The 19,638-nt window shown below is 44.5% G+C and overlaps 1 protein-coding gene across 1 annotated transcript; it reads right to left on the bottom strand.

Annotated features, from left to right (window-relative positions):
- Window positions 1-348: 348 nt before the first annotated feature.
- Window positions 349-18,308, bottom strand: LOC130255238 (broad substrate specificity ATP-binding cassette transporter ABCG2-like). Its single transcript, XM_056495669.1, has 16 exons — window positions 17,966-18,308; window positions 16,187-16,470; window positions 15,547-15,606; window positions 14,152-14,266; window positions 12,212-12,364; window positions 11,348-11,505; window positions 10,116-10,267; window positions 8,813-8,929; window positions 7,688-7,953; window positions 7,052-7,134; window positions 6,602-6,691; window positions 5,324-5,448; window positions 4,809-4,963; window positions 3,382-3,471; window positions 2,114-2,226; window positions 349-1,233 (listed from the first exon to the last, which is right to left on the bottom strand). Exons 2-16 carry the CDS (start codon window positions 16,468-16,470, stop codon window positions 1,086-1,088), a joined length of 2,109 nt encoding a protein of 702 aa, XP_056351644.1. The 5' UTR covers window positions 17,966-18,308; the 3' UTR covers window positions 349-1,085.
- Window positions 18,309-19,638: the final 1,330 nt, after the last annotated feature.

Below are 19,638 nucleotides of genomic sequence, written 5' to 3'. Positions count from 1 at the left end.
GCCGGACCGCTCGCTGCAAAGCACCGGCAGGGCTCTCACACCGCGCGGTTCAGGTACTGCTGCCAGCCCGGCCACCACGGGCACGCTCTTCACTCCTGTGCTTGAGGATGTTTTCCTTTGGCTTTGCTGATCCACTTACATCTGCAGGTCTTAGTGCCATTTAAAAGCATCTCTTCTGTTGCTGACGAAGTACCGGCACGATCGTCTGCCCTGTGAACTGTGGTACATGTTGCTATAGTTGCCACAACAGTGTCTATGTAGTTTTTTTTCAGTCCACAGTGTAAGTAACACTACATAGAGATAGCACAGCTAAGAATTGAGTCTGCTGTTAAAAACTTGTGCCAGTAGTAAGTATACAAATTTTTATTTAGAAAAAAATAAAGAAAAAGGGCATTCCCTCTCCTCTTTTTAAGTAGTAAATATATTTCTTGCTGTTCACAGTGCAGGGGGGAAGTTTTTTTGTTTCTTTTTTCTGCAGTACAACAGTATATATTTCTCTTCTTTGGTGAGATGTCTTAACACCACTGCTGTTTAGTTTTTAATGAAACTAAAGCTGTTTCTGGAAGTAGCTTCCACTGAGAAACTACTAGAAGTGTAACTTCTTTCCTGGTCATGAGTGCTTGGTCTCTGCACTGACTTCAAACTCAATTACATCTCCAACACATTGTGAACGGTCTCTGTCTCTCCTCAGATGTGACAGGCACTAACAAGGGGCAACATATCAATACACAAATGCCACCATCACCTTCCACCTTTTGTGATGGAGAAGCTCACATGTTCAATGGAATATTTTGTATATAAGCTGGCCACAGAATAATAATGATTTACAATATAAAGTTTGATATGTACCTAAGGAATTATAAGAATTATATTGTCTTAGGAAAAATCACTTACACAATGTACATTCATGCATTTCTTCTTAAAACCCACAATCCTGTGGAGGTCACGCTCCAGAAACAGGTGAACAGGTTTCCCATCTGAAGGCCAGCAAAGTCAGCTGAAACATTTTGGCAATCTCCAGTAGGCCCTAACAAGCTTTGCAGTTTTAACACCTGAGAAGCTGCAGGGCAAGGCAACACAGGAGTCTATGTGAACTTCCTCATAAACCGGAGTTTTGCATAGGCAATGATAAGGAAGATAACAGTCATGCAGAAGAGAGCCACTATGTTTTCCCACATTGCCCAGCTGGTAGGGGCAATTCCTTGGCTGCACAGGTATGCTTCACCAGAACACCTGCAGGAAAGCAAGGGGCACAAGTCCATATTACTACGTGGCACACATCTTCAGGTTATTACTTTTATTCCTGTTCCACAAAGATCCTTCTACCCTCAGTTCTGTGAAACAGGTGATAGAAATAGAGAACCCATCACCAAATAAAACTCAAGGGACAAATCTAGATCTCTAGTTCTCATAATTTTTCAGTAGCAACCTAATTGTTCTCTATAGATAACTGGCAACGTATAAGGAAACCTCAGAACGACCTTAAACTGCAGTAAGTACAGAAGCATTAGTTTCCCCTCAATAATCACTGGAAAAGCCATGGAAACACTGCTCTAGCACTTGTGCTCCCTGCAAAACACTCAGTTTGCATCTCTCTAGTATGTGTCACCAAATAATTGCACTGCTACAGCTTAAGGTATTGATAGCCAAAAGTATTTCAAATGGGGCAAAATGGAGCACTGCAAGAGAGATACCTTGGCTCTCTCTGTATCAGGGAGGTTAATATTTACAAACAAGCTCTATGCTGGAGGCATGTTTTTGATCACAGGTCTACTGCTCTCAAGCAACTCTGTAGCTGTCCACACACTGCATTTCCATTAAGTAACCCCAGATTTGTTTAGGAAAACTGATCAGTTTGGGCTAGGTTATCAAATTCAAAACTTAGTTTAGCTCATCTGTCTGATCTACTAACAAGTAAAGTTTCATCCCTACTTCACTCTTGGGTAATTGTGGAGTTTTACAGCATAATCCTAAAATACATTACTTTGGGACAAGTTGTTGAAACTGACTTTTAAGTGGTTATTCTGTGAATGGTATAAAAATTTGACACAGTCAGACTTCCCTTTAAGCAAGTCATCATGATTCAGGCCTAGAACCACCATGAGTTACTTACATTTCTTCTGAAATATTGGGAGGACAACTGCCTGTATCTCCCACAAACACTGTAGCATTTGGATTCTTCTCACCACAGAAGTAGAGATCTCTGTACTCATTCACCTGAAGAGCCTAGGGAAAGAGGCAGACACAAGATTTTTGCTGAGTTCATGGTTTGGGTTGTTAAAACTTCAAAGGAACTTGATTATTAGCATATACATATCCCCATTCTTGGAAACATATGTTCATGCTGCTTTTTATTTTCAAGCTCTTAATTACTGCCTTCCTTGGGAATTGCTCCAAGTTCTACAAACAGGGTGGTTTGGTGTCCCAGGCCTTGGCTTCAAAGTTACTTAGCCACGGGTTTTTGTCTTGCCAGCTACAAGCTCCTGTTCATGCACTTTCACCTGGGTCAATCTACTGATCCAGAAAACCATGTGGCTGCATGCAGACACCCCAGCTACACCACATGTGATGAAGTCATGGCACAATCAGCCAAAACAAGAGGTGAAAGATTCCCCAGCGCTGGCATCCTGCACTCACTGCTATCTCAGAGAACACTTCCACATTGAGTAACATTGATAAAACACCTCAGTGATACCCTAAAAATGAGGTCTCAACATCTCCCACCCTGCACCAGCTCCAGCATTTATTTCAGTCATTGTTGCTCAAAGTAGGACACTATTCCTTCCAAAGAGGCTTGGCCAGGATGCAAACAGGAGATGGAAACATAACTCCCACCTGTGACCTGCCCTATCTCTTTACTGTGTTTCAAGCAGATGCACCCTTAGATTTCTAGTACTTCCATACTATTCAGAAAAGTCAAATTTCACTTCAGAGGAAGCCATGCTGGCGACTGAGACATTAATGCACAGTAAACCTTTAACCAGCTGGAAAGCCACTGGGCCCAGACTAGCCACCCATACACCCATAGTGCCTGCAGAGGCTGTACAATATTTGATTTTATTCTAAACCACAGGGATCAGCTACTCAGGCTAGGAATTAGTGCCTGACTGGACAGCTTGCTCTGCTATTGCCCAAGCAGCACTAATTCTGTAGCACAAAGTGTTTGTTCAGTCTCTGAGACTTCCAGCTCTCACACAGAGATCTAACTTTTGCTTCCTTTTTGAGGCTGACTGGTTTGTTCTTTTTTTTTACCATGTTCATGCAATGAAACAATCTAAATCTGGCTTTTAAGAGAACTTCATACTTTATATTCAAAACCTCTCTAGGAAGTAGCAGTGTGGCCACATTACTCAGAGGAGACCAATGCTCCTTTCTACTCACAGTTAGGCCATATCGGGGGATGCTGAAGTACTTGAGCCAGTTCAGCCAGCCCATTACCGAAGGCAGGTTCACTAAGAGGCCAGAAAAGATCTGAAATAAAATAGAAGAGATTGATGAGTCACAAACTCTGTTTACTGCAATTAATACCAATCCTGCACAGATGCTGCAGTTCCCAGCAGAGGTGCACTGGAACTGATGGATCTACTACCGCTCTCATGCCTGTACCCACAGACATGAGTTGGAGCCTTGCAGCACTCCCACATTGCTGGCCCAACAGCACACCCAAGTACTTCAGCTGAACTGCTTGCAAAGAGGTCTGAAAGGTTTTCTACATCTACATGTGAGCTAAGAAGCATGATCACTCAGGAGGACTGTCCTATGGTAGAGCTAGGCAGAGGCTAAAGAAGGTTGACTGGGAGATGAGAAAGGGGAGAATCAAAAAGGAGAAAAATGGGGAGCCTTAAGAGCTGTTATTATTTCAGTCTTCCCCTCTGTCCTACATATTTTATCCATGTTTCCTCTTTCTCTGCAGTAAGATTTGCTTTCACTTCTTAGCACAAGTGGTCTTCAACATGACACTTCAGCCTCTGCTTCAACACAAGTGATCTTGTGCTTACCCCACTGACTTTGAAGACATGCATGTGTCACTCCTTATACACTGTGACTGAACTCAATGCACATCAGCTGCCCTTCACCACACATGTACACTTCTCACCCACAGTGAGCAGTTGAAGCACTATCACTTGGATGGCAGGTTAAATTGCAAATTCATGAATAAGGGATGTGCTGTGGCTTAGAGTACGTATAAAGACAAGAATCATCTAACAGGAAATATGTAAATTGGGAGGTTTCACAGTCAAGAAGTTTCATCACCAGTTTCACGTCTTTGAAAGAGAATTCACAGCTCTCATCTACAAGTAGTCAAAATTCCTTTCTCTCTCTTGTTCTCTTCCTTAAAAAATCCTTGGGGAAGAGTACTGAAGTAATTTCTTGAACTCCAGGGCAATATTGAATTACAAAAAAAGGAAAGGATTTCTGCCTTCTAATCCCACTTGGGCAGCAAATATTAATGCAAAGAATCAAAAGATAAAGTTTATTTAATTTTTTCCTTTTAAATGATCATTTAGATTTCCAATACTGGAAATTTTTTTAAAATCAATCTTTGTACGGACAATTTAATAAACAAACAACACTCGTTTGGGGTACACTGTTTGGAAAGCTCTAGTGGCATCACAATTACTGAATTGCACCCAGCCCTTAGACTACAAGCTGGAAGTATATCTTTGACTACAGTGACAGTAAAGTCACAAGCATGGGGCTGATGTGCCACTGGACTATGAATATTTTAGCTCAATCCAGTCCTCTCAGTTGGTCTCAGTTCTTCCCTCCCCTCCACCAAAGGAGCACACACCCCCTAATATACTTACAAGCATCAGGACAAAACAAATGGTGATGAGCAGATTGGCCACAGCCACCACATCCATCCCAGCACTGATAGCCAGGGACATGGCTGTGGCAGTGTAGGACACCAGTATCAGGGTCAGCATGAAGAAGAAGAACCGCCCTGCAACAGCTTGGTATCCTGTCAAAAAACAGAATTTTTTGAGAGTCCAGTAAACCACATTATGAATTCCAGAGAGGTACCCTTGGATTCCTATAAAAGACAGGCAAATCAGGAAGAAAGACCAAGTTTGGAGCTGGCAGGAACTATGCATGCTTCAAAAGCCCAAAGAGCATTACCAAAAGACACTGTCAGGCAGGTCCCTGTGTTAGATTGCTGGTGTCTCTGTCCCTGCCCCAGAGTCCTCCAAAGCTATGATGCCGACCACTTAATTCAGCTGGAGGTTCAAGCAGCAGTATGTCACAGACACAGGAATCTGGCTAAGGCAGAAATCTAATGTGTTGGAAGATGACAGGTTCAATGAAAGCATCAATTCTTTACCAATCATCCAGTAACTGATGCATGAGAATATGATGGCTGGAGTAGTTCTCATGGGCAGCAGATCTCCTATCATCAAGGCCAGGAAGTAGGCAGACACACGGTAATATCCACTGGTGTACTGATGGCTGCGAGGACAGGAAGGAGGGAGTAGTACAGGTTTAGAGGTTCTGTAGGAAGCAGGCTCTGAGTGTGTGTTTGGTTTATCCTGATTTGTTTTCTGCTTTTTCTACCACTGAAGCCTCTCCATGCAAATTGCTTATATTCTCTGTGCTATCACTGACACTCTATGAAGGAAGGGCTGATCTGTCTCTCAGACCCTGCAATCTAACTGACAGCCCTCCAAGGAAAATGAATGAAATACTTTGTGAAAGACTAAGTAAAATATCATTAAAAAACTCCTAAGTCTCTTTTCAAAGAAGAAGATCATTAATACAAGAGCACAGGGAAGCATTAGACTTCTATAAACTGGAGGAACACTTCATCCACTACTAACTCATACAGCTGCTTCCAGGGAAGAATGGGAACAATGGGAAAACACCTTTGGGACATCAACTCACCTTCAGTTCACAGTGCAATTAAATGTCATTATGATTTTCCTTTTACTTTTCCTTTTCCTTTTTACTGCATAGGATCTGTCTCTTGCCCTTCTATGCATATATATATACACACATACAAAACCATATACATATATGTATATATATATATACATAAAAATATAATTATAAAGATATATACATAAATAATAAATAAATAAAAGTAATAAATACAATAACTATATTTAATTATATATTAATTACTCATAACAACAATGCAATAATCAAGCACGTCCCTCTAAACAGAGAGATGCACTGGATTATTAATGAGCCTTGTAAGCCAGACAGCAGCCCCCTTCATCTGAGCACCCTTTGCAAAGTTTTTCCAGGAGCTCTCCCTTCATTTTTGCACAGTCTTGCCACTTTAAGACCATTGCAAGACTGTGTGTCAGCCCTTGTGAGAAATAAGGCAGGAAGGATTCACAGTCCACAGGATTCACATGCAGACCTCAAAACCAGCTGTTACCAAAAGTGCATAGGCTGTCACACAGCAAGCAAGTAAAACCATTTCCTCCTTCCCCCAGCTTTTAGCATGTTAGCTTCCTGCTCTACAGACTGATGTTCTTACAATCTGATGTTGCAAGGGAGCAATCAAGTCTTCGGTAGTAATAATTTTGTTCAGCGTGTAAGATACTGCCCCATCCCATTCCAGAGTATGAGACAGCCCAAGTGCCTTTCTACTTACACAAATAGTTTCTTGTCTCTGATGAATAGCTCAATGGCAGAGACACTGGAAAAACACTGGTTTGTAGTGACAAAAAACAAGGATCCAACCCTAGAAGGCAAATCAGAAAAGTGAGGGAACAACCAGATCAAACAGTGGCAGCCTCAGACATCATTATACCATCAAGTCAGTGCTTTTCTCTGTCCATAGAACGGAGATACTTAATTGTGCTACTGTAAATCTTAGATGTACCTTTATCTTCCCTTTTACATCCCCTTTGTACTTATATGCAAGCCTGACTGAACTGTGACCCCTTTAGGACCCCTGGCAATTCCATGCTGCAGTGCACTGAGACTTGTGAACCCAACTCTCCTTTGTATTTCAAGTGGATCCCAAGGCCCTCCTTCCCTGTGCCTCAAACCTGACTGCTGCAGGTAGAAAAATGAGCAAAGCTGTGGCTTTTCATCTTACCGATTCTGAATGCCACTTCGGTCCAGTTTTACACCGAAAAAGATAGCACCCACAACCAAGGCTAGAATTACAGTCACTGCAATCTGGAAGTGGAAAGAAGAAAGAAAAAAGGAAATCGTTCAGGTAAGCAAAAAAATTAGGAACTAACATTGTTAAGTCATATGCAGGGTTTAAGATCCACACCTGCCTAAAGCCTTGCTCTGTAGGCAATGTATACCTATGACAGACACAAAATCCTCAAAATCCTGAAAAACGAGAGTTTTTCAGATTTTATCATCTTCACTTTTCTACTTTATTCTTTGGCTAGGAGAGTTTAGCAGAAACATGCTTATAGAATAACCAAGTTTAAAATTTAAAGTGAGTCACAAAATTAATATCATCCTAGAAGATCCCTATATGACCCAGAGAACATTTTCCTCCCACCCCAATCTTCAGTGCAGTAGTCCTTATGCTAAACTAAACTGGAGATTTTTTCCAAAGGCCACAAAGGTAGCTGAGCATCTCACTCCACTTTCATGGCAGTGGCATGTGATTTTTCTGTTTCCTTAACTGCCTTTGAAAACATGATGCTGTCCTACAAACTGCAGATTATGGGACGGAGAGCAGCAAGAGTCAGACTTAGCAGTTGTTACCTACTTGTGCAATGGAGGCCTGTGGGTTCCTGATGAGATTTTTCAGGGAGCGCTTGGACACCCAGTACAGCTGAGTGAGGAATCCATTTGCATAGGTAATCTCATGCTCCTTCTTGGATAGTCTCTGCTTGCTTCCCCGTCCAAGCTCCACCTTCCCCAGTGCTTCCTTTGTGCTCTGATATAGGCTGGAGCTGAGATATTTCTGGTGTAGCACATCTACCACATTGCTATCCACATTTTCTTCAGCCACTCCATTTTCACTGCTCACTTCTGAGTGAAAAAAACAAGATATGGCTTGTGATTTCCTATAAACCTGACCTTCAGATATGGCCCATCAATAAGGTCAGCAATTCTAAAGGCTGAAGAAAAAGGCAGAAATGCCCAGAGAATTTGAGTTGTTCAAGCCTGAGCTCTGAGTTTAAGGGGTTAGCTTGAGTGAGAGCTTTTTCCTACATTTTTAATCAAACCTATCTAATCTGCCCATTCTTTCTGGCACAAAATGGTCATATTCTTGTAACATGGCACCAGAAAATCTTTGTTTCATTGAATTTGGGAAAAATCAGTGTTTGCTCTGATTCACATCACTGAAAACTGCATTACAAAATCTGTTCCCTTGTAATCTTTCAGTCAATGACATGCTACATGATCCCCAAGCAAGTATTTCCAAATATTTCACTCACAATATTGGTAGAGAATTTGTTCTCTGACAGCTCCAATCTCCTTCACTCTACTATAAATCCAACAGCCCTTAAATCCAACAGTCCTTAGCCTATCTACCTTGTTTTCTCTGCAGCAGCCTCTTATGTGACTGAAAACTTCTTTAGCTGCCTCTTGAGACCAAGCAGTTCTAGTTTTTCCAGCCTTTCCCTCACAGGTTTTTTGTTGGTTTTTTTTTTTAATTTTTGGTGTTTGTCATTGCTCCACTATATTACTGAAGTAAAAAATCCATTTTAAAAGTTTCTGATCTCTTTAAAGAAGCCCAAAACAAAGTATATCTATTAGTAGGAAAAATAAAAAGATAATGAAATGCCCTTAGACTCAAGGAAACCCAGAGAATAAAAGCTTGCCATCACCACATACAATTTCCCTTCTATACTAGCCAGCAGTAGATTTCTCCTTCACAATTTACCTTTTCCTGTGCCCACAGGTCTGTGATCTTCCTTGCTTGCTGCCACAGCAGTTGAATCACCATTTATGACATCAAGGAAGAAGTCAGCTGGATTATTGAAGGGTTCACACTCATATCCTTAAAAAAAACAAACAGAATAGACAAAACCAAAACCACACATGCAACGTGTTTGCATTGCACAGGGCACACCTCAGAAGGTCAGGTCTAATACTGTATTACTTTTCCATAACCCTGATATCAGAAAACTTCCCTGCTTTTCTTAAATGTTACTTTACAGCAGTAGACGGACAGGATTTAGGTGAATCTGGGGTATCTAAAGAGCTTCAAAGCTGCTTATTCACTGATTTCAGGTGAGGAGGAATCTCTTAACTTGCTTCTACCACAGCTCAGTATGGACAACTCTTGCCTTCTTCCCAGTGCTGTTCAACCACATTCCACTCTAAAAGACACAAAGTTCCTCAGCAGAGGTTCCTGGATGTCTGCTCTACAGCCTCAGATATTTCTTCTACAGGCTCAACTCTTGTTGGTGTTTTCCTGATCACAAGGATTAGGAAGGGCAGCCCAAGAGCAGTTTCTTGTAATACAGTTCTAAGTATGGGACAAGGAGGAAATTAAAAACAAACAAACTCAAAGATGCTTCTACAGCTTCCCTGAGAGAAAGGAAGTCAGCTACTAAGAGGAGAAGCAGAAGTACTGACATTGGTTAAAGCACCTCCCTTAAAGGCAGGGAAGCTTACAATGTGTCCACGGTTGCATCTAAAGATTGGAAGTTCACTCCACATTCTCTGTACCTTAGTCAGACACCCTCACCCTGCTTGCTTGGAGAGAGTTCAGCCACCTCAACAGTACAACTATCAACCCATCGTAAGACACACCATAATTGTGTTGTCTTGGTTGCCCACCTGCATTCAGTCTAGAGCATATTTTTGGATCAATCTGTACAGATTGCTGCCATTCTGCAGGCTGTGGTTCAAAAACCACTGGATCTGCCACAGAGACCTGGTACACCTACAAGCATTATCTTGTCCGTTGGACATCGTGCTTATACATGTCCAAGTGATTCTTGGCTTTTGTCCTCATGCAAAGTAGAACAAAACCAAAAGAGAGCCATGCTCTCTTGTCTGAAAATTTTTGGGTTTCTCATTTTGTCTTTTTCTTGTTCTAACACAACACTGTAGGTGTACAATCTCTAACATCCTAGTGATAGAAAAGCCTGGGGCTGTCATCCCATGCTAGGGCAAGAATCTACACACAAGTTTAACTCATGAGCCAGCTGCTTTTGCTCTTGGCATGGAAGACTTACCAATAGAACTGAAGTACTCCAGGGCATGCTTTGCAGGACCGTGGTACAGCACTTTTCCCGAAGCCAGTAATGTCAGACTGTCAAACAGCTTGAATATGGAATAACGGGGCTGATGGATGGAAAATATGATGGTCCGCCCTCTTCTGGAGAGCCTGAAATAGAAACAAAACATCTCTTAAGTACACCACACTGAATTTCAGGAAGACAAACTCCAAGTATCAAAATCCAAGACAAATACTTGGCAACTTCTCAGGGTCTTGACCCAGAAAAACCTTCTCTCCCTTCTCTGTCACTGTGTCAGATGCTTGGTGCAAGACCCTCAAGACAGCACCCATCATTGCAGGAGACCATCACTGCAGTCCAGGTAGCCAAAGTACAATGTTGTCTGTAGCTAGCAAAGCCTGAGGCCACAGCTGTGTATAAACCCTCCTTACATGTTTTTTATACCAGATGTCAATCTGACTAACTGCACACAATGGCAGTACCAGGTGTTACTTATCAGGCTATGGAAGTCTGGCCAGCTGAGATTTCTCTTAGCTCTTCTGCTGAAGATTTACTCTAAAGAAAATTCCAAACAAGTTTTCCTTGAGGTTTGTCAGATGCTCTTTCAAGTGCTTTAGCACTGATGCCCAACAAGGACTCTTGATGATCAAAGACCTATATCCACAAACTCCAGAGCAAAGCAACCCCCACAAGCAAAACCAGACAAAATGCCATAAAACAGGAGTAGGATTAGAAAGTCATTCTCATTAAATAAACCTCTTTTGTTCTCCTGGCATGTAACTTTGTTCTAATTGTCAGAAGACAGTTCATCTCCAAAACACAGGACACTGAGGGTAAATCTGCAGGCGAAGTTTTATGTAAGTTTAAGACTGCTGTCGGGTAATAGACTCAGATGGGAGGCCAAGAAATTATGATTACAAGGCCTGACCTCCCAGTCCACCCTTCATTGTGGCAAAGGGAAGCTGTCCAAGCTACATCTGCTTTTTGGGCTCCAGTCCAATGCATGCTGTGGAAAGATTCCCATAAGCTTAAAAAGGCTTTGGAAGAGACCCAAACAAATAATTACCACTACATCTCAGTATATTTCTCTAGTTGGTTTTTTTGTTGTTGTTTTTTATTGGGTTTTTTTTTTAAGGGGCACTCTAACTACTCAGTCATAAGAACATTCCTTTTTTTACTAATGAGTTGACAACCAAATTGCAACACAGCCCTGAAGAACTGACTCTTACTTCTTCAGAAGGATGAGGACTGCATTGGCTGTGCTGGCATCAAGGCCAGTTGTTGGTTCATCCAGAAAAAGGACTGGTGGCTCTGTGATGAGCTCCATCCCAATGTTGGTTCTCTTCCGCTCCCCTCCAGACACTCCCCGGATCAATTCAGTTCCCACCTGCAAGCAGAAGAAATCAGATATTTGAAACAAGACCCAGTCAGTACATGCTCTGGAGTTGTGGGCTTTCCACACCCAGCAGCTGTTTTAATTTTCAGAGTTCCTTCAACGAACTCTGGGGCCAGCAGCAGGTGAGTTTGACTCGGTGTGAGGGACTGTGTAGCAATATGCTGAGCCTGATTTTCAGAGGTATCAGGTGCCTTATGACTTCAGGGAACAAGGATGACACTGACAAGGAAGAGACAGAGTGAGGCCACAGCATTCACAGGAGGCATTGGTGTGTGGGGATGCCTTTTTTTGGTAGCTTGCCTGCTAATACAAGCTCTGCACAGAACTTTTCCATCAAAGAACAATTTTCCATCTCTCAGAGCTTTTAGAAATGAGAAAACAATTTTCTTGTCTTGTTCCACAAAGCCAGGAAGTGACTGAACAACTTTCTCAGATGCAATGACTAAGCGACTCTTCCCCTTCTGAATTTATACAACATGCTGGACATGCTCCAAAATCTTCCCCTTTTAGTAGCAAATACAAATATCTCTCTTCAAGCTCCCTCCTGAGCTGGAGACTGATTTCTTGCATGCAATGGTTTAGTCAGGTTCCTGTTTAGCTTCCTGTAACTGCACTACATACACCATACTGCTCAGAGACAAGTCGTTCTGTTTCCAGAGGTAGAGTGTTTTTTGAGAAAGGTGTTCTCACTGCTCACCTTAGCATCAGCCACTTTGCTTAACCCCAGCTCATTGATTATCTGGGTGACTCGCTCTTCCTTCTCTTTAATGCTGATGGAGCTGGGGAGTCGCAGCGCAGCAGAGAATTGCAGGTTCTCCCTCACTGTCATCGTGCCCATAACAACATCATCCTGAAAGTACAAATGGACAGTTGGAAAGACTCCTCAGCTGCTGAGTGGGCACCAGAGTCCCTTAGTGGCAGTTACTGGGTAAGCTGTTTGCAGATCACAGTGGAACCCAGACTGAAAAACAACTCCTTCAAATTTTACATGAGGTCAGCTACCAACAAGGAGCTTTCCCCAGCTCCTCACTGGCAGCAATTTCTTAGAGAAGCAAGAATATTGCACCAAGATGCTCCTGCCATGTGTCAGCTATGTACAACTGTTGGACCTAAGACTTTATTCTAAGGCTTACAAAAGCTTCAACAGTCATGTGCACTTTGAGGGAGAATCAAATCTATCCAGCAGTGATCTGGGCAGCCTACAGTAACCTGCAACCATGAGCCAGGTAAGAGAAAGGTCATCAGGTCCATTCAGAACTCCATGCACTTCCATCACCCCCAGTTTGGTATTTGTACCAATTCTGTATCCTACCAAACTATGAGAAAAGGGCTGCAACACTGGGTAGCTGCTGAGAAACATGCCTGTTAAATCAGTCATCTTTGGAAGACATACCCTAAGCTGCAGGGCAGCAGATTATTGCCTGCTTTGGGGCTCTGCCCACATCAGATGTAGTGCATCACTGGCACATATGATATATCAGTCAACCATGTTTGGCACTGGAGTTAACAGAGGAAGACAAGAATGTGCTGCTTTGCTGCCAAAGATAGTTTAGGCATCCCTTCCCTTCCCTTTCCTTCCCGTCTCTGACCCCAGCCTCCCATTCTCCACTCCCAGATCCACCAATATAACTGCTGGATCACTACACTGGAAACTAAACTGTGAATTTAAGCTTAATACCAAACATAACCAACAGTGGCATGACTCCTTCACTGTTACAGCATGAATGGAGAGATCACCAGCAGTTTCATAAGGATAACATGATTTAGCATGCCTATATGCTTATCTGCTTAAAAATGATCCTGTAATTATGTATTTAGGACTTCAGTGTTGTTTGTAGATTTTAGTCCATCTTTATTGATCCAGGGAGTCAGACATGGGGTGGGAAGCAGGAGAGACCATTTAATGTTTCACCAAGTTGCTTATCATTTTAGGTTATGTTTGGTTGCTTTGGACATTTGAAAGACAAATGTCTCAAACTGGGACCACCTGAGAGAAACTTACTGGCTATTCATCAGCCACTGAGGATTTGGGGATCTCTGACCTGAAGGATCAAGATTTAGAACCAGTCTCATCCCATGGATCCTCCTGGAGCCCCCCAGTTGGCAGCTTTCAGCTGCCTGTGTCACAGCTGCCTGCATCAGAACCCTGGATGGTTTCCAGATTTGGCTGCTCACAGGCTGCCAAGAATCCCCTTCTCCCCAGGTTCCCCAGGGCTTTGAGGGTCTATTATTGGTCCAGGCCTCCACCCACTTCCGCAGATTCAGCTGGCTTTTCCTGTCTCTGAGTGGAATGAACCTCTGTCACAGCCAGCTAGAATCAGAGGAAGAACAGCAGGGATCTATTTATTTCCTAGAATTATTGTCTGATAGTTTGAAGGTACTTCTGCCAGCTAGAACTGCTTCTGAGTTTAACAACAAGAGATTTTGGGTGTCATGGGTTTTTTCCTCCTTTTTTCAAAAATCTTTGCTAGCAGAGGCAAATCTCTGCTAGGCAGAGCCCAAAGGACAAGTCACAGTAACCCAGCAGTTTGGGCATCCATGTGGCTGTGGGATGACACACCTCTGTGTTTGACAAGGTTGGAGTTAAGAATTTGATGTTACTGTCTTCCATATCCCAGATAAAAGGCAGTTACTCACCTGCACAACATATCCTGAGATGCACTTGAAATTTGGAGGTTGTGGGATGCCATCTATAAGCACTTCTCCAGAGAGACCTGCTGGGTCCTTTCTGGCAGCCAGCACATCTAGGAGACTTCAGACAAACACCAGGCATTAGGTTTTGCAATAACTGCTGCTTTTACCCTTGACTGGTTAAGTACCACCAGCCAGGACTGAGTTACAGCTTGCTCACAGTGTGCTGCAAACCAAAGGGCACAGGAAGGGGGTTCCCCTACTCAGCAGGCTCTAGCTCTTTGTACAGAAAGTCTGGTGCACATCCAGGATTTTCCAGCACAGTGTGCCACAGCAGTATGGCAGTGTACAGACGCTCATAATTCACAACAGTCAGCCCCCTACAGACATAAACTTGGTCTGTGTATTTACAGATAACCTTAAATGCACAGAGACAAAAGCACCCTGCTGAGCTGTTGCAGGCTGCTCTCCAGCCAGGGGAGCACTGAACCAACTCCTCTATCTCAAGGAAATTAATCCATATGGGTGTAAACAAGACAAGAGTTAAGATTAATTCAAGAAAGTAATTTTTTTAATGCATCACTGGATTCTCCTTACTGCCAATGCAGTGGCCAGCCTGTCTGCCAGATAAGTAAACTGCCCTGATGAAGTGCTGCTCTTGAAAGCATCCTGATTAACCAGTAGTCTCCTTAGAAAAGAAGATCAATGGTCACCACAAAGACACACCTATGTGAACCCTGGTCATATTTGTGAGTGTCTGACATTCTTAAAGTCAGAGAATGACAAAGAGCTCTCTTACCACAGGAGAGAAAACAGCATTAGCACTGGATGGAGATAATCTACATGGTATTTCTCTGTGCCTTCATCCAAACATCTCAAGCATGTATGCACCCCCACCAACAGGTGACAGCCAAGTTGGGCTAAGGACCCAGAGCATCCTACAGACTACATCCTACATTACACCATATTTCTGTCAGTTGTCAGAGAGGGGTCTAGCCTAGCAGCTTCAAGGAAATCTTTTTGCTGAGAGTTCAGAGGGGGTGACATCTTCCATGCCCCAGGGGAGCTTATACCCCGTCCCCTTCCCATTACCAGTCAGAACAGAGCCTACATCTGAGCTCCAGTTACCTCAGTTCTGCCTGGTATCTTAACTCAGGCCACCACCAAAGATGACTGGATTAATACAGAGCACCAGCTGGAGCAGATGAGGGGTGTGACAGCCACAGTGCAAGAACATCAGCAAAGCTGACAGAGGGGCAGGAGGTCAAACTGCATCACCAAATTTCTCAAAGGCATGCAAAAGTCTAAGTATGCAGATACCCCACATCTCCCCTAACCCTCAGAATCCCGAATATACTTTGAACAGCTGACTATCCATTTAAAGGAGCAGAAAGTACTCACGAAGATTTCCCACTCCCTGTTGGCCCCAGGATAGCATTCAAGCCTGGTTTCATAATGCCACTGGAAGAAGGAAAGAGTTGTTTACAAATAAGGACATTTACAAGGACCACCCATATGCACATTTTAGTAGATATGGAATGTGAACAAAATGCTGTTGAAAGAAAAACTTCAGAGATTAAAAACTTCTTAAATCTGAAATCAATACGCATTTTTCCTTTCTGTCCCAGACTGCCAGACAGAACAGAACCAGAAGTAGACATAAAAAGCAATCTACAAAAGATAGAAATTAAGTGTCTTCCCTGCTCAGCAGGGTCTTGAAAAGAAGCAACAACTATTCTCTGTTGCTCATTTCCACTGACAGCACCTTGAACCATACTTAAGGGAACCGATAGATCTTCTGGCAGAAGAGTTCACACAAGTTTGGTCCTAATTTGCTCAGATCAATAACTAAAACTGCTTCAGCTATATCCCAGCTATTTTGCCTAAAAGCAAATCAAAGTGCTTACATGAACTGCTGACTGGCAGGAGGGCAGTAATTTCTGTACCAGCACAGCTGGATCTGGAAGGTGACACGAGGTCACTGGTTCACAGCAGCAGATTAATTCCTTCCCTCTGGTATTTCATTTAAGCAAACACTTACTTAACATTGTGAAGGATCTTCTTTTCCACGATTTTCCGTTTACAAAGGAATCCACTGGACTGCTTAACGGAGTACTGGATGTTATGGAAACTCACAACAGAGCCACGAGGAGATCGGAGGGACTCTTGTGTTGGAACAGAACGTTGGAAGTTGCCCGCTCCTTCCTCTTCTCCAGCAGAAACAATGCTGTGATCAAATGTGTCTGATATCATGGCCTTGTTACACAGGCCAAGCTCCACTGCATGCAGACTTCTGAGGTCACTGTCGTTCTGAGCAGTTCCCATCTGTTGAGACAAAGAACACAGAAACACGCAGGGAAGGAGACCTCTGAGCAAAGATTTCTCCAGAAAGCCTTTTGGAAGAGCAAGTTCATGCACACCACACCAATGGGTACACGTGCCAAGTTTCCAAAAGGATGGACATCCGCACAGGAAGACATCCAGTAATCCCCAAAGACACGGAAACCCACAGATTTAGAACTAACCTTTAAGAACAAGAAGTATGTTCTTGAAGTAAATGGTGCTTGCTCAAAGGGCATCTCATGAGGCAAAACCAAGCCTACCTGTGATGGTCACCATCTTTTGCAACACAGTCAGAACTACTAATGGAAGCTGTTGCCACTTAGAGACTCAGGCTCACCTTCTCCAGTCACAACATGCTTACCCCCAGCAAAGCCAGCAGAGAAAGCCTATTAATGAATCCATATAAAGAACCACAGCAAGAAAAATGTTTGTGTTTATGAAAATGAGGGCCAGTCACATGCATCTTGTTTGCTTCACAAGTCTCTTTCGGAGATATCAGTGTGATTAAAATAACAATTACACATGCTAAAGCTTCCTGTGACGCTGGGGAAAGCCAAGGTGCTCATCAGGTAAAAGAATAAGGAGAAAGACCTGTCCACACACACATCTATTACTAGTTCCTTGAATTTTGTGTGAAGGTAGAAGTATCCCACCAACCACCCCTTTCTCACCATCTGCACTTCATTCCTCCCAGGACTGCGGGTGATAACTAGTAGGATCACCACTACAGCAGTAGTAGATTTTTCAGGGAGAGATGCTCACCCTATTAGGAAACCGCAGCTACAAAGCCAGGTTTAAAGAAACAGGAATTGTCCTTTCCTTTCTGCCTCTTCCTATCACTGAAAGCTCAACAAGTTGCAGAAGTTTTTTCCTGTGTAAGTAAAATAAAAGTAAGGGGCAAAGGAAAGGCTGTTGAGTTTGGACCCATACTGAACTCTAAGGCTACCCCCCCTGGGAAAGACTTGCCTATGGGAGACAACACAGGATATGCTCGTTACATCAGCAAGAGATGGCTTATATACTTGAAAGGTTGCACAACAGATGATGAGGAAAAAAAACTCAACAGGATGACAGTGACACTAGGGACAAAGACCTTGTTAGACTTTTGAACATTTTTCTTGTAAATGTCCTGACTAGGTTGTGTGGTTTAGCTCACCGTACCCCCTTCTATGCAGGTTTTTGTAAAGCTACCGATTAGCACCGGTATGCTACACACACTGGGTGTGTGCCCGGGCGGCAGGAGGGCGAGACAAGCCTAGCAGAGGATACAGGTAGGCTCGGGCAGCAGCAGCAGCAGCACCTCACGGCAGCGTCCCTCTGTCTCCCACCCACGCCCCGGGGCCGGTTTGGCCACAGAGCGGGACCGCGACCCGCGCCCTGCGAGCCCGCTCGGCTCTCCTCCCTCAGCCCGCGCCCGGCCCGCCAGGAGCGCTGCCCGGCCGCCCCCGCCCCGGCCCGGCCCGGCCCGCGCCGTTACCTCGCGGCTGCCGCGGCGCTCCGAGTGGCGGCGGCTCTGCCTCGGCGGCGTTTTATAAGCGGGTCCGAGCGCGGGTTACATAAAGCGGCGGCGGGGAGTGCCGGCGGTGTCACGCAAGCCCCGCCGGTGGCGGTCGGTGATGGACCCCGCTCCGCGCCCGCCGTGTGAGGGCCGCGCTGGGCCCGGGGCGCGGCGCGGGGCAGCCCCCGGCTCCGGGTGCCGCGGGCCGCCGGCGCTGCCCGCCCGCCTTCCCGGGGCGGGGAGAGCAGCGGGGCAAAGCCGCGGGGTTCCTCGCTGCGAGACCCGGCGCGGGCAGCGGGCGTCGGACACGAGGAGCGCGGAGAAATGGCCCAGCGCGCCCGGCACCGGAGGGACCGACGGGCAGTGGGAGGCAGCGCCCTGTCCCTGCTGCCCTCCCACCGCCCGCAAAGGTCATCACCCCCGGGGCATGGGTGCAGTCCAGCGGGTCGGCTGGGGCCGTCGGCAGCCCTAGCAGCCCTTCCCGGGTGACAGTGCCACTCCGCCCTCGCCTCTGCCGTGGCACCGTGCTCCTTGCTGGGCCCGGGGGTCAGCACAGCCGGCCGGGGTGACCCGGTGTCCGTCAGGGCGCCTCTCTGTGCTGCCGTGTGTTCCCAGCTAGGAGAACGTGTGAAATCAGCAATGTCGGATTTCCTTCAGTTTGTGGTCAAACCTTCTCTTTGTCTTCCCATTCCCAAGCGCTATTGTCTTTATAAATAAATTCTATCTCCCCACTTTCCTTGATTTTGTGAATGCAGGAAAAGCCCAATTTTATGGTTTATAAATATGATTTATGGCAAAGCTGTCAAGTCATCATATTAATTGCCTCTGGTTTGACTGCCCTCTGCAGCTCTGTACAGCATTTCTTTTTTTCTAACTACACCTTTTGCTAGATCAATTTAAGGCTCAGCTAGGGTAAAATATACCTCTATCTATCCAATCAATAACAATAATAAAAACTCCAAAGGCTTGCCTCTGCCTTTTCCAACATGTGCCTCCTCTGGGTATATTGATATACTCAATGTCGTTGGTGCATCAGGCAGAAGACACCCACATCCTATGAAGCTGCATTGTTCTGCAGGGCTGACAGCAGGTGGGTTTATGGGGGTATTGAAATAGCCCTAGAGTTCCCTTAGAAGAGCAGGTTTTGCCATAGGCTTGGTGAATGTTATCTTCAATTACTCTGTGGGTCAGAAGTGGACTTGAGTTCATGTTTCCTACATGATTTAACTTCCTCTTTCGAGGAAAATCTGCCTACATCGAAGACTTTTGCCCTAGTGTTTCACCAAGCATGCACATCTCTGTCTCCAAAAATATTTCAATCCTAAATACTCACTGCCCCTCAACAAGCTGCAGAGGCAATCTTCTCTTGTCATGTGCCTGGAAAGTGAGACAAACAGAGCCTGTGTGCTTGGGAACAAAGGTGAGAGTTTTCTGAGTCATGAACTTGCTGCTCCACATAGTGCCTGCACAGTGGTGCAGGAGAACAGCTCACTTGAGGAGCACAATTAAAAGTTCAGGTTATTCTTGACAGCTTCAGTTGCACATCTGCTCCTCAGACAAAGGTGGTAGGTGCCTTCATGCTGGTAATTTTGGGAAACACTACTGCACCTCTCACACTTCATGGAATGGAAAATCCACTTCTGTGTCCTCTG

This window comes from Oenanthe melanoleuca, chromosome 6, assembly GCF_029582105.1.
Source record: "Oenanthe melanoleuca isolate GR-GAL-2019-014 chromosome 6, OMel1.0, whole genome shotgun sequence".
NCBI classification, from domain to species: Eukaryota; Metazoa; Chordata; class Aves; order Passeriformes; family Muscicapidae; genus Oenanthe; species Oenanthe melanoleuca.
Note: the sequence above shows the minus strand (reverse complement) of the source record. Positions and strands in the feature narration are given on the sequence as shown.